Consider the following 13738-nt stretch of genomic DNA (forward strand, 5'->3'; position numbering starts at 1 on the left):
CTTCCACATCTGATAACTCAGAAATTTGAAGGAAGGAAGGAAGGGAACATGTAATGGTGCATAAGGGACATTTAGTATGAGCAGCAGAAAAATGACCAAATATTGAGGTCTCTCTTTCTCTCAAAGAAGATTTATTAACTCTGCAACTTAAAAGTTAAAAATCTAACCATCACAAGGGGGTACTGAAACTACATATTGATGTGTTGCTGAGCCACTGAATGAAAATTAAAATGACATGCTTGTGTTTAGATGGCCATAAGGAAATACAAGTTGCCAGGAAAGAAAGTAACACCCTTCTCATAAGCTGCTAGATAAATAAACCTATTATATAATATCCTGTTTGTCTGAAAGCACCTGACCCATCAGGAGAGAGATTATAAAATACAGAATTTATTTGGATAGTATTTTGAGCTTTTTCTCTCCTACCTACACACAAATAAATCTTAAAAACCGAGGGCTGGATTTACTAACCTGAATTAAAGTGCTTTTGATACACATTATAATACAGACCCCAATTAAGTGTAATGGGATCTGTTCACTTATAACATGCTTTAAATGGTAATAACACACATTAAACCCAGATTTTGTGTTACCCGATTACAACAAAGGATTTGGAAACAAATACTGGTTTAAGTGACACCATGATAAAACTACTACAAACAGTACAAAAAACACAGCCCTCAGACTGATCTACTCAATGAAGAAGTTCTACCACATCACTGCCGCATACCAAGACACACATTGGCTACCTGTACAAGCAAGAATACTTTTTAAATTCTACTGTATGCTCTTCAAAACCTTACATGGCAATGGACCATCCTACCTTATGATTTATCTTTAATCTTATCTATTGTTTTGCCTTTTGTCTTTGTTTTGTTCTATTTCTATCATTTAAATTTCTCCAGAATTCTACTGTTCAACGGCTCCCCCTTCTGCTTCTATTCCTTTCTCTCCTCTCTTCTACCTTCCAAAGTATTTAGATCAATGCTGTCTTGTTAAAATGTTTATTTTATTTTTATTTTTCCTCTAACTCTACTTTTCACTTCTCTATTACCCTCCAGGTACTTTAGTTAGATTGTGAGCCTTTGGGACAGTAAGGGAATTTTTCAAGTACCTTTCTTATTTCTAATCTTAATGTATATTTTCTGTAAACCGCTTAGAACCTAACGGATGTAGCGGTATATAAGAAATAAATTACATTACATTACATTACCTGAACACTAGCCTAACTTGGAACACCTCTTCCAGACCAAGGAAAACTCAGACATCCTTCACTCACCCCCCAAGCAAAGGCATTCAGCATAAAAAAATAGACAGACTTCTTGCCACACAAGCAGCAAAACTAGACAACCACATCTCCAATTTACTGATTTCAGCACCGAACTACAGAACCTTCAGGAGGGAAATAAAAAACAGGTTTGTCAAGAAATATGTCAAACCAAACCCATGATACAACCAATATCCTCACTCCCATCACCAGACTCCAAATGTTCCAACCAAAAGCTTCCCTGTAATCTTCTGGAAATGACCTGAATCTCTTCCTTTTGTATACGCCTAGAATCGCAAGGTATTAGTGGAATAAAAGAAACTAATCTAATCTAATACCCATGTAGAAATGCCCCTGGTGCTAGTGCTGTGCTGATGTTTATGCTTATTAAAAATTTAATATACTACTTAAAGCTTGGGATAGATTAAAACGGTATATAATCAATAAAATGACATACAAAACAAAAAAAGGAACTCCAGTATACCAGGGGTGGGTCTGGTCTACCCAGTTTGGGCTCAGGCCCGCTGACTTAGCCTATCTAGCAGCCACAGGCTGCCGGCAGTGGTTCTTACACACTCAACCAGCTACTTAGCGCTATCTCTCCTCCTGTCATCCCACCTATCCGTAAAATCCTCAATCTTTCACTTTCCACTGCAACTGTTGCTGATGCCTTTAAACAGAACCTTCACTGGACCATACCTGCCCTTCCAACTATCACCTGATCTCACTCCTCCTTTTGTTATCCAAGCTACTCGAACGTGCTATTCACCACCATTGTCTTGACTTTCTTTCATCTCGAGCTATTCTTGACCTGCTTCATTCGGGTTTTCGCCCTCTTCACCCTACAGAAACCACCCTTGCTAAAGTTTCTAATGCCTGTTCCTGGCCAGATCCAAAGGCCTCTATTCTCTCTTCATCCTTCTTGATCTCTCTGCTGCTTTTGACTCTGTTGATCACCACTTACTCATCAATATGCTGTCCTCACTTGGGTTTCAGGGCTCTGTTATTTTTTTTGGTTTTCTTCTTATCTTTCCTTATCTTTTAGTGTATGCTCCGGTGAATCCTCCATCACTCTCCTATTATTGGTTGGCATACCCCAGGGCTCTATCTTGGTACCTCTTCTTTTTGCATCTCCACTTATTGTCTTAGTGCTCTGATCTCATCCCATGGATTTCAGTGTTACCTATATGCTGATGACTCACAGATTTACATCTCTACACCTGACATTTCTACAGGAATCAAGGCCCAAGTCTCAGCCTTTAATTTTTGTCTGATTTCCTTCCCATCCAGGGTGGGAGGGAGGGGAGTGGGAATGTATTACTACTTTAAATAAGAGTGGTTTATTGGAAGGATAATTGCATTTATATTATTGATTAAATAAAGGGGTGGGGAGAAAAGATTTCTTTCGAATATTTGTAAGTTCAAAATGCTTTTCTTGATTTGTTATACATTCAGATTCATATGTATTGCACTGTTACTACTTGAAAATCAATAAAGATTTTTTTTTTAAAAAAGGCCCAAATCTCAGCCTGCCCATCCGACATCACTGCCTGGATACCTCATCGCCATTTAAAACCAAATATGGCCAAAACTGAGCTTTTTATCTTTCCTCCTAAACCTGCCTCTCCTCTTTGCACATTCTTTATTCCTGTGGATCATACTGCTATCCTCCCTGTCTCATCAGCTCACAACCTCAGAGTCATCTGTGACTCATCTCTGCCCTTCTCTGCACAAATCCAACAGACCACTAAAGCCTGTTATTTTTTTCTCTATAATATTGCCATAATCCAACTTCCTGTTTGATCACACTACCAAAACCTTTATCCATACTCTCATCACCTCTCGCCTAGAATACTGCAACCTGCTTCTTACAGGTCTTCCGCTAAACCATCTCTCTCCCCTTCAATCTGTTAAAAATTCTGCTGCACGCTTTATATTCTGCCATTGTTGCTATGCTCACATCATCCCTCTCCTCAAGTTACTCCATTGGCTCCCTATCTACTTCCACATACAGTTCAAACTCCTCTTATAGACTTACAAATGCATTCATTGTGCAGCTTCTCAGTATCTCTCCCTATACCCCTCCCTGGGAACTCCATTCATTGGGTAAGTTTGGAGACACTGTAGTGTGACCTGCATTAGTAGGGTGGGGCTAGATTAGGAGGACCAGGATTGGGATTTATGTTCCCAGCAAAGAGCAAAAGGGTATGGAGGAGAGTAGGAGAGGCAAGATGACAGTGCCACAGATGAAGTGTACTCAGACAGAATGGGGATGGCTGAATGAGAGGAAGAAAATGTTGAAGTTGCAGAGACAAGAAGAAGGTGGAAGACAGAAGGAAGGTGAGATGATGAATTCAGAAAGTGGGCAATGTGTGTCTTGAGGAGTGCAGTGGTTTGAGATGGAAAAGCTAGTATGAAGAGAAGACAGTTTTTAATGGAGCTATAGGAGTAGAAAAGGGAGAAGTAGTCAGTGTGCGACACTTGAAGTGGAGGCCCTGGGAGGATCAGGGTGAATCTGGAAGTTGCCCTGGAGAATGCTGGGAGGAATAAGGTCTAAAGCTAGTAATCTCAATCAGCAATGATTTTCTCTTATTTGGATCAATTAAAGGACACTGAAGAGAATTAAATAAGTTTATCGGTAGTGTAAGCCTACGGATGGGTGGGATGAGGGGTAGGGTGGGAGGGTGTAAACAACTAGAGATCTGTGGACAGTGTTAGCTCTCTTGGTACTACAGACTGTTCCTCCGTTCCCTTTCCAGTAGATTTCCTTATTAAAGCAGAAAGGCTATGGATTCAGGGGAAGAACTGTGAACACAATCAGAACATACATTCACATGAGCTGTGGACTGCTAACCTTCAGTTTTTCTGTCTTTGCTCAATGGAGATGAGAAGAACAGACAATAGCAGAGATGGAGAAGAAATGGGAAGAGGAAGAGTAGAAACACAGGAGAGAGAGGAGGAGGAATATTAGGGAATACAAAAGAGCCTTTGAAAGAGGTGGACTAGAAAGGTAGCCAACCTGTTTGTCAGGTAGGGGAGATACGCATCACTTCACCCTTTTAAGTCAGTCTGTAAGCATGCAAACTCAAAAGGGAAGGTGGTGCTAAAAGCATCCACTGCCTGGGGTTCCAATGATACTCTTAAAAAGAGGAATAACATGTTCTCATCACTTCAAATTATACGAGTTTCACAGCAGTGTTCTGTACAAGTTGAATTCATTTTAAATGAATGCACAGTAGCTTGGCCAGCAATAAGCAGTTACCCTTATTCCACCGGTCAAGCAGCTGCATTTGAAAGTGTCTAGGGCATGTCTGCTTTCCTGTAAAGGACTACTACACACATGGAATGAGATTCCGACATATATACATCAGCAGGAGAATTTGTATAACTTTAAGAAATGATTGAAGAGGTTTTTGTTTTGCAAGATGAAATATGGGAATTAAGCCCTTGATAAAAAGTTGAGCGCTGTTTTTTTTACTGTCTGTGCTTAGTTTGTACTGTATGTATTGATGTTTATAATTGTGTATGTACTTACTGAGAACCGCTTTGTATAAAGCGGGATACAAATAAAATAAACTATACCCTAGATAGAATCATGGCAGAGCCCAAAATTCTGTGCAACTCATGGAGTATATTTCAACAGCTATTGAAGAATGCTGAATGTGTTGCTACAGTTCTTGGAAGTTTCACAAGAAATTCAGCTGTTATTAGTAACTCATTGCCTAAAAAGGACAGGTGCTAAAATAGCATAATTTAGTAGTAAACAACACATCTTAAAAGTAGCCCATGTTAACAATTATGCCCCTTACGACATATATTCAGCGCCGTTATTTATACAGACAAATTAAGTGCCAGTGCTAGCACTTAAGATGTATAGTTAGCAAACCTAACATAATGACTGCGTCTGCTTAAAGCTGATGGCTGTTTTTGTTGTTTGTTTTTTTTAATTATTAAAATTTATGACGACTTCAGTGCTACTACATATATCACAGTGAACCTTTAAAAGTTGAAATGGGCATCAAAATACTGATGTATGTCTGAACTTTCCCTGATGAATTTGTCTGAACCTTACTATGTTGTCATAATCCTGGAGGTTTTTGTAATATTGCTGTCTCTTTCTTTGTAAACCACTTAGAACTGTTTGTGGTATTGCAATATACAAAAATAAAGTTGTTATTATTATTATCAAAATGGCAGATGAAGTTTAATATGAGCAAGTGCAAAGTGATGCATGTGGGAAAGAGGAACCTGAACTATAGCTACGTGATGCTGGGTTCTATGTTAGGAGTCACTGCCCAGGATAAGGGTCTAGGTGTCATAGTTGAGGCTACTTTGAAATCCTCAGCTCAATGTGCGACGGCAGCTAAGAAAGCAAATAGAATGTTAGGAATTATCAGGAAAGGAATGGAAAACAAAGATGATAATGTTTTAATGCCATTATATCGCTCTATAGTATGGCCGCAACTTGAATACTGTGTGCAGTTCTGGTCTCAAAAAAGATATAGCGGAATTAGAAAAGGTACAGAGAAGGGCAATAAAAATGATAAAAGCTTTGGGATGACTTCCCTATGAGGAAAGGCTAAAGCGGCTAGGGGCTCTTCAGCTTGGGAGAAGAGATGACTCAGGGGTGATATGATAGAGATTTATAAAATACTGAGTGGAGTGGAGTAGAAAGGATAGATGTAAATCGTTTGTTCATTCTTTCCAAAAATACAAGGACTAGGGGGCATGTGATGAAGCTACTAAGTAGAAGATTTAAAACAAACTGGAGAAAATATTTCTCCACACGTGTAATTAAACTCTGGAATTCATTGCCGGAGAATGTGGTGAAATCAGTTAGCTTAGCAGGGTTTAAAAAAAGGCTTGGATAATTTCCTAAAGAGATTGCTTGGGGAAATCCATTGCTTATTCTTAAGATAAACAACATAAAATCTGTTTTACTACTTGGGATCTAGCTAGGTACTTGGGACCTGGATTGGCCACTGTTGGGAAACAGGATTCTGGGCTTGATTTACCTTCGGTCTATCCCAGTATGGAAATTCTTATGGACCCCATACCAGAAATTACAACACTGAAATTATGCTCAAAGGAAGCTGTTGGCACTATGAACTGGTTTGGTGTCCCTCTTATCTTATAAAATAAATTAATTCCAACAGAGCACTAGGAACTTGCTTTGGTAGCCAATGAAGTATGATTACCTTAATCTGTGGTACAGGAAAGACAGAAGGTAAAATTCTACCTGGGTTTGAGAAGGTCGGAATGAAGCATCAAAGCCATTTTGCAATGAGTCTAGGAATGGCTGGATCTTGTAGAGGCTATGTGTTGTCTGGCTGGACCGGAAGGCTACGATGTGGAAATACTTCAGGATCTTCTCGAATCTGAGCTGGGTCATGATGAGAGCGATGCTCTTGTTGCTGTAGAAGCCGCTGCTCCAAATGCTAAGGACGGATTCACAGTGGTGAGTGCTTGTGGAGATCATGTAGCCCAGGAAAGACTTCATCTCTGCCAGAGTGACATCCACCCAGGCATCATCGTTCCCGAACCTCTCCTGGTACTTCTTGGCATACATATTGGTTTGGGTCACCATGTTCTTAATGACGTTGTCTGGGACAAAAAGCTGAAAAAAGTCCATTGCGCTGGCAGTGGGTGGCATTTTACGGGTTGGACCTAAGAACAAAAAAGTACAAATATCTTGATAAATTATATTTTCTTATAAACATTTCATTCTCAATAATTCTCTAGACTTGTTTAATTATGCTGAGTCCTACTGTGGAAAACATCTGACCATTTTGTTATCCTCCTGCTTTTAATAATACCTGCATAATAGGAAAAAAGAAACCAAGAACAAATAATTCATGTTCTGGGATCTCTCTTTAACATGTCCCTTCAACTGTGTGTGTGCCTTTGTGTTCTCTGGATCTCAATAACCATTCCCCGCTTCCCTCCAAAAAGGTAAGTGGTGTCAGTAAAACTTTAGATCCTATAGAGAGCAAAAGTGGTGCAAGATTCTGTGGTATTAGGACCAACAAATAAGTTGTTAGGAGATATTTTTCTATTGGGCAATGTCCTTTGTGATGAACTTTTTGACATCTATCCTCCATTTATTATAACATTTCAGGATTATCCTGGTTCTCCACTCAATATGCTTCTGATAAGTATTTGACCAAGAAAAAAAAAAAGCAAATAACTAACTATGATTGATTCTTACCCTTCTCCTGCCTACTGTAATGTCTGTGGGTCCCCTTTACGAAAGGTTTTCTCCCATTTTGCACTGTGTTCTATTCCAGTAGCATCCATTATTTAACTAATCTTATAAACCTATTTCCCAAATCTAGGCGGTGTACAAAGTGCATCCATACTTGAAATAACTTTTATACAATTCAGGAACAGGAACAGTACAAAATTATAACTAAAACTCAAGTGCCTGAAAATGCCTGTTTAAAAAAAGGATGCTTTCAACTGCTTACAAAAGGTGAGATATGGGTGCACTGATGTGGATTCAAAGGCAGTGTGTTCCAGAGCTAACGACCTGCAGTCTCACCTGCCTAAAGTAAGGGACCTCAAGTAGACTATCAACAAACCTCTTAATCTTGACATTGATTTTTAAAACCCTTCTTGAGGTCTGTTGATAGACTACTTGAGGTCCCTTACTTTAGGCAGGTGAGACCAAAGCAAGTTTTCCTGTATTTGTTAAGAACATAAGAAATGTCTCCGCTGGGTCAGACCTGAGGTCCATCGTGCCCAGCAGTCTGCTCACGCGGCGGCCCAACATGTCCAGGCCCTGTACAATAATTCTCTATCTATACCCTTCTATCCCCTTTTCCAGCAGGAAATTGTCCAATCTTTTCTTAAATCCCAGTACCGTACTCTGCCCTATTAGTCCTCTGGAAGCACATTCTAGGTGTCCACCACACGTTGGGTAAAAAAGAACTTCCTAGCATTTGTTTTTAATCTGTCCCCTTTCAACTTTCCGAATGCCCTCTTGTTCTTTTATTTCTTGAAAGTTTGAAGAATCTGTCCCTCTCTATGCCCTTCATGATCTTTTAAGTCTATCATATCCCCTCTAAGTCTCCTCTTCTCCAGGGAATAGAGACTCAGTTTCTCCAATCTCTCCGCGTATGAAAGGTTTTCCATCCCTTTTATCAGACGTGTCGCTCTCCTCTGAACCCTCTCGAGTAACGCCATATCCTTTTTAAGGTACGGTGACCAATATTGGATACAGTATTCCAGGTGTGGGCGCACCATCGCCCGATACAACGGCAGGATAACTTCTTTTGTTCTGGTTGTAATACCCTTCTTGATTATACCTAGCATTCTATTCGCTCTCTTAGCGGCCGCTGCACACTTTGCCGTTGGCTTCATTGTCATGTCCACTATTACCCCCAAGTCCCTTTCTTGTGTACTCTCATTCAATAACATCCCTCCCATCGTATAGTTGCTTCTCATCTTTCTTTGAACTATTCTAATAAGAGTACACATAGAATAAATCTATTTAATTATCCTTCTATAAAATCCTGTCAATATAAGAAGTTTTGACAGAATTGTCTCATTCCAGGCTGCTAAATTGAATACGTGGCTTGGAAAAACAATATTAGAGGCCACTTCTTATTCTGATTTTAGAAAATTGTTAAAGACACGCCTGTTTGACACATACATCTTAGTTGTGTTATTGTTTAACTCATTCTTGCTTTTCAACTGATGGATTTCAATTTTAATTGATTGTTTTAATATGTATTTTATCTATACTGACTGTATGTATTTTTTTCCTCTGTTGTGAACCACTTCAAACCTTTTGGTATAGCGGTATACAAAAATAAATTATTACTATTATTATTATCTTTGTTCATGACTTCAGGTCGTTAGCTCTGGAACAAACCGCTTTTGAATCCTTGTCAGCACATCCATATCTCACTTTTTGTAAGCAGCTGAAAGAATTCTTTATTCTTTTATTTGATTTTAAAACATTCTCTTACATGTAGTTATCTATGGATTTACTAGCTGTCTTTATAAAGAGATTCACTCAAGGCAGTGCACAGCAGGAACAGTTTCATATAAAACCTTCAATTTTGTTAACAGCATAACAATAGTAAAATGACCAAATACAATGGCGTCATTGGGGAGGGGAGCAAGGGAGCAGACCACACCAGGCTCCATCTTTACAGGGGGGGGAGGTGTTAGCGCCTCTCCACCATCTCTCTCCAGTACCTTCTGAAAACATTCGCCGGCAAGAGCAGCATCTTCTCACTTGCTGTCCACACCAACCTCGGCTCCCTTCTGACTTCGCTTCCCGGTCACAGGACCAGGACGTGACATCATAAGGGAGCCATGGCTGGCACAAGTAGCAGGTGGAACATGCTGCTCGTTCCAGCAAACATTTGAAAAAGTACGGGGGGAGGGCGCTCAAGCGGTGGAAAGAATGCATGGCATAGCAATGCAAGGCACCAGTGTCAACGCCAAGGGCGCTAACCTCCCTCTCTACACCACTGACCACACAGGAGGGGCCTAAGGCTTTTGGGCCGATTTTGGTTGGCCCAGGCACCTCAGGCCCCACCTATGGGTGGGGCCTGGGCCAATCAGGCCCTAAGGCCTGCTATTCGATGGATGGCGGGCCTGCTGGCCGGCCGGGCTTGGGACCCATCTGTCCAGCCAACTTATTTCCAGGTATGGGGGGTTATCATGGGTGGGTGGGGGGGGCACGGGGGACCAATCAGGGGTTCAGGGGGTGATCGTGGGAGGGGGTGCACCGAGGGGAGGAGGGCCTGGGATCCCTCCTGCCCATATCTTAGTGGGGGTGGGTGATAAGGGGGGGGTCACCTGGGCAGGAGGGGTAGGGCTCCCTCCTGCCCGGATCGTTGTTGGCCGGGGTGGGGGTCACCTGAGCAGGAGGGGTTGGGCTCCCTCCTGCTCGGATCGTTGTCGGCAGGGATGGGGGGTCGCCAGGCCAGGAGGGCTTGGGCTCCCTCCTGGCCCGATCGTTGTCGGGCACCGGGGAGTCACCGGGCCAGGAGGGCTTGGGCTCCCTCCTGGCCCGATTGTTGCTGGGGTGGGGGGGATTCTGTAACCGGTGTTCTTTTTGACAGACACCGGTTAAAGAATCCAGCTGGCCCCTCCTTTGCCTAAAAGCCCTTGTTTTGGGCGTTTGGGACTTAGGCTTTTTTTAGGTTGATTATATGGTGTAAGTTTAGACGTAGTGGTGTTCTGGGTGTTTAAACAGCCAAACGTGCAGGCCATTTTTTATTTTATTTTTTAAACCTCCTTTTGGAGGTTTTTTTTGATAATGGACATTTTTTCTGCTTCTACTTTCAACATTAAGGGCCTTAGGCTAAAAGGGGACTTAGGCGTTTTTTTGATTATGTCCCTACACGTCTGAATTCAAAAGGGCCTAGGATCTCTGAGAGAGAAAGGGATAATGATTGCGGATGGGCAAACTAGATGGGCCATTTGGCCTTTATCTACCATCATGTTTCTATGTTTCAGAAAGCCTGCAATGTAAAACCAATCCATGTCATTAGAACCAGTCTCAGGGACAGAGACCACCAGACCACCACCGTAAGTCCCAACATACAAGAACTGAGAGATAACATGTCATCCATACAGGGTTACAGAATTATTCTGACATGATTATTTCCCCTACATTACAAGAAAGTAGAGCTCTGTCAAATTTTCATTTGGAAGGTTTAGATAAGTAGAAAACGCATTGCGCCATACTTGACTTATCTGGAAGGGAGAAAATCGCCTTCTTCCAATGCAGTTGAATCCTTGGGAAACCCCAGCCAGTCAGGTTTTCAGGATATCCATTAAGAATATGCATGAGACAGATTTGCATGTACAGGCAGTCCCCGAGTTACAGACACCTGACTTAAGTATAACTCATACTTAAGAACGTGTTGCATCTTCATTTGATTTCAGTGAGCAGTATTTCCAGTGGGGGCATAGACTCCTACACTTCTTCTGTAGCAGATTCAGGAATGATGCATGGCCACATTAAGAACAGTGTATGGTTGTGCATGCTGTACCTTAGAAGGAACACTGGTAGAGACAGTTGGCCTTTTGTCAGCTGAGAGCAGAGGTGAGCAGCAAGAATCTTAAAATCTACAAGTTTGAGTTACATACAAATCCGACTTAAGAACAGCTTTAAAAATGTAACTCATTCTTAACCTGAAGACTGCCTTCTTACTGAAAACCAGACTGTGTCCCTAAGGCTTTTATGCACACAGCCAACAACACTCTTGCAAGACAATAGAAGGAGCAATAAAGGCCTTTTCATTAAAAAAAATAAATGAAGAGAAGAACCAGTTTGCAGGTAGCACAAGTAGAAGCCGTTTTTTGTGTGTGTTACTACACAATGAAAGTTAAATCCAGGCACAGCTTTGGAAATCCATCCCTCATGCAGCACACATGATGAAGGGCTGAGATTCTGATGGAGAAAAATTCCAAGAGAAGATCCCCCTCCCAGTGCGTTCTCTCACTAAACCACAGAGTCACGCCCAAGTCAATATGGGAAGATGCAGACAGAAGGAAAGAAATAACAGCTTGCATGCTATTTCCTATTCTTATTTCCAAAAATAAAATACCAAGGAGACAAGCTGTTAAGCAACACAGGAGACAAAGAAAAATGCTACACTAACAAAGCAAAATTAATTGTGAAAATGTCATCCGTAAAGTAAAATAAAAATTCCCCTATAGAACTTCAGCACCAGCATGGATCATGTCTTCCAAAATGCTGCAAACTTCCATGTCTCTTGATGACATTTGTCCCACCATTGGTTGGATTCTGTTTTCTCTTCCTTCTGGTCCGATTGTTAATACTTCACAACTCCCCCCCCCAACCCGATACCGAGACCAAAACACTCAATTCTTTTATGTAAGAACTCTGGTCACTGCAGGCAACACAGATCTTGATATTCAACAGCAGTATCCAGATAGTGGGGTGAGATACTATCTCTATCCACACAACATTGATATTCACCCATTAACCAGAAGGCTTATTTGGATAACATTTAGGACAACATTTTTGCTACCATAAGTAATACAGATAAAATTATGCATCTGCTCTGACTGTCCCCAGACTGCCCTGACCCTATTTGTATAGTGCTGTTGAATATCTGTCTCAGTAGGTTTTACAGGAGAAGCAGGTGCTGTTGTTAGAATAGATGCTTTTAACTATCAGACTGAATTATTTCTTACACTCTTGGGAATTTACAGTGTATAGCAATTACTTAAAAAAATGTTGGAGACAGTAACATAGTAAATGATGGCAGATAAAGACCCAAACAGTCCATCCAATCTGTTCAATAAGGTGGCCAGAGCTATGCCTGACACTCTGTGTGGGCCCCGGTCACCCATGCTTAAATACTGATTGTCAAGTCTCCACCATGCCAACCATACAGGCAGCCAAACATGATGGGGATAATATGTGGTTATAAGACTCAAGTACTGCTGACAGTATTCAACTTACCAGTCAAGATGTCTGCCCCCACCCCCTAGCTGCACAGCACCTTCACTCGCAGCATGTGGCAAACTGATTTACAACACTGGAGTTGCTGAACTACACCTGTCTTTTGCCATTTATGGGGCACAGACCGTAGAAGTCTGTCTAGCATCAGCCTTAGCTCTCCCATGCTGGATTCGATGAATATTCTTTCAGTCTTTTGCCATTTCCAAGATACAAACCATAGAAGTCTGTCTGACTTAGGCCTTAGTTCCTACTACTGTTACCTAGCACCTATGCTGCGTTTCCATTTGCTTTCTAGTTAGGCCTCCCTTGTGTATCGTTCCAGTGTAACACATCAATTTGTTTCTTTCTTTTTTTTAAAATTATTTATCATATTTTTCATAACATATCAAGTATCCACTTGTACAGAAAGGTGAAGTTAAGTAAAGAAACAAACATTACAAATTATAATAATATAAACAACCATAGTAAGAAATTTAAAGCTTAACTTCAGCTCAAGTCCTCAGTACTAGGGTCCAAAAAGTAGAATCAGCGAGCAATTAATAAAAACACATTTAAGAAAAAGAAGAAAACAGGAAATTTAATCAGCTGAAGGGAATGTCCAAATTAAACAATAAGCACTCATGTTGTCCCTGCTTTCAGGCCTGCAGTCAACAAGAAGGTTGTCAGTTGGCTAGGATCAAAGAAAACATATTTTTGCATTTGATGCTGTATCACACATTTACATGGGTGACGAAAAAAAAAAAAAAAAGTTGCCCCAAGAGCAGTAACACCCTGTTTTAAGATCAGAAATTCATGTCGATGTTTTTGTATATCTAGTGCCAGGACTGGAAACATTTGTATTTTATATCCAAGAAATTGTTTTAATTTATTTTTGAAGAAAAGTCTAAGCAACCAGTTTTTATCTGGCGCTAAGGCTACTGTAAGGAGAAATGTTGCCGGTGTAGCCATTTCCCTATCCGAACATTCCAATATCGTGGTAATATTTAGTGACTGCTGATCATCTTGTAATTTTT

The 13738-nt window shown here is 40.9% G+C and overlaps 1 protein-coding gene across 1 annotated transcript in view; it reads right to left on the reverse strand.

The window, feature by feature from the left end:
- The window catches only part of PGBD5 (piggyBac transposable element derived 5), a 201874-nt gene that overhangs the window by 131380 nt on the left and 56756 nt on the right, over window positions 1–13738 (reverse strand). The window contains exon 2 of the mRNA XM_033935358.1: window positions 6507–6934. Coding sequence (XP_033791249.1) covers window positions 6507–6934 — 428 coding nt within the window. The remainder of the gene's footprint in view (window positions 1–6506; window positions 6935–13738) is intronic.

Source organism: Geotrypetes seraphini, chromosome 3, assembly GCF_902459505.1.
Source record: "Geotrypetes seraphini chromosome 3, aGeoSer1.1, whole genome shotgun sequence".
In the NCBI taxonomy this organism is placed as follows: Eukaryota; Metazoa; Chordata; class Amphibia; order Gymnophiona; family Dermophiidae; genus Geotrypetes; species Geotrypetes seraphini.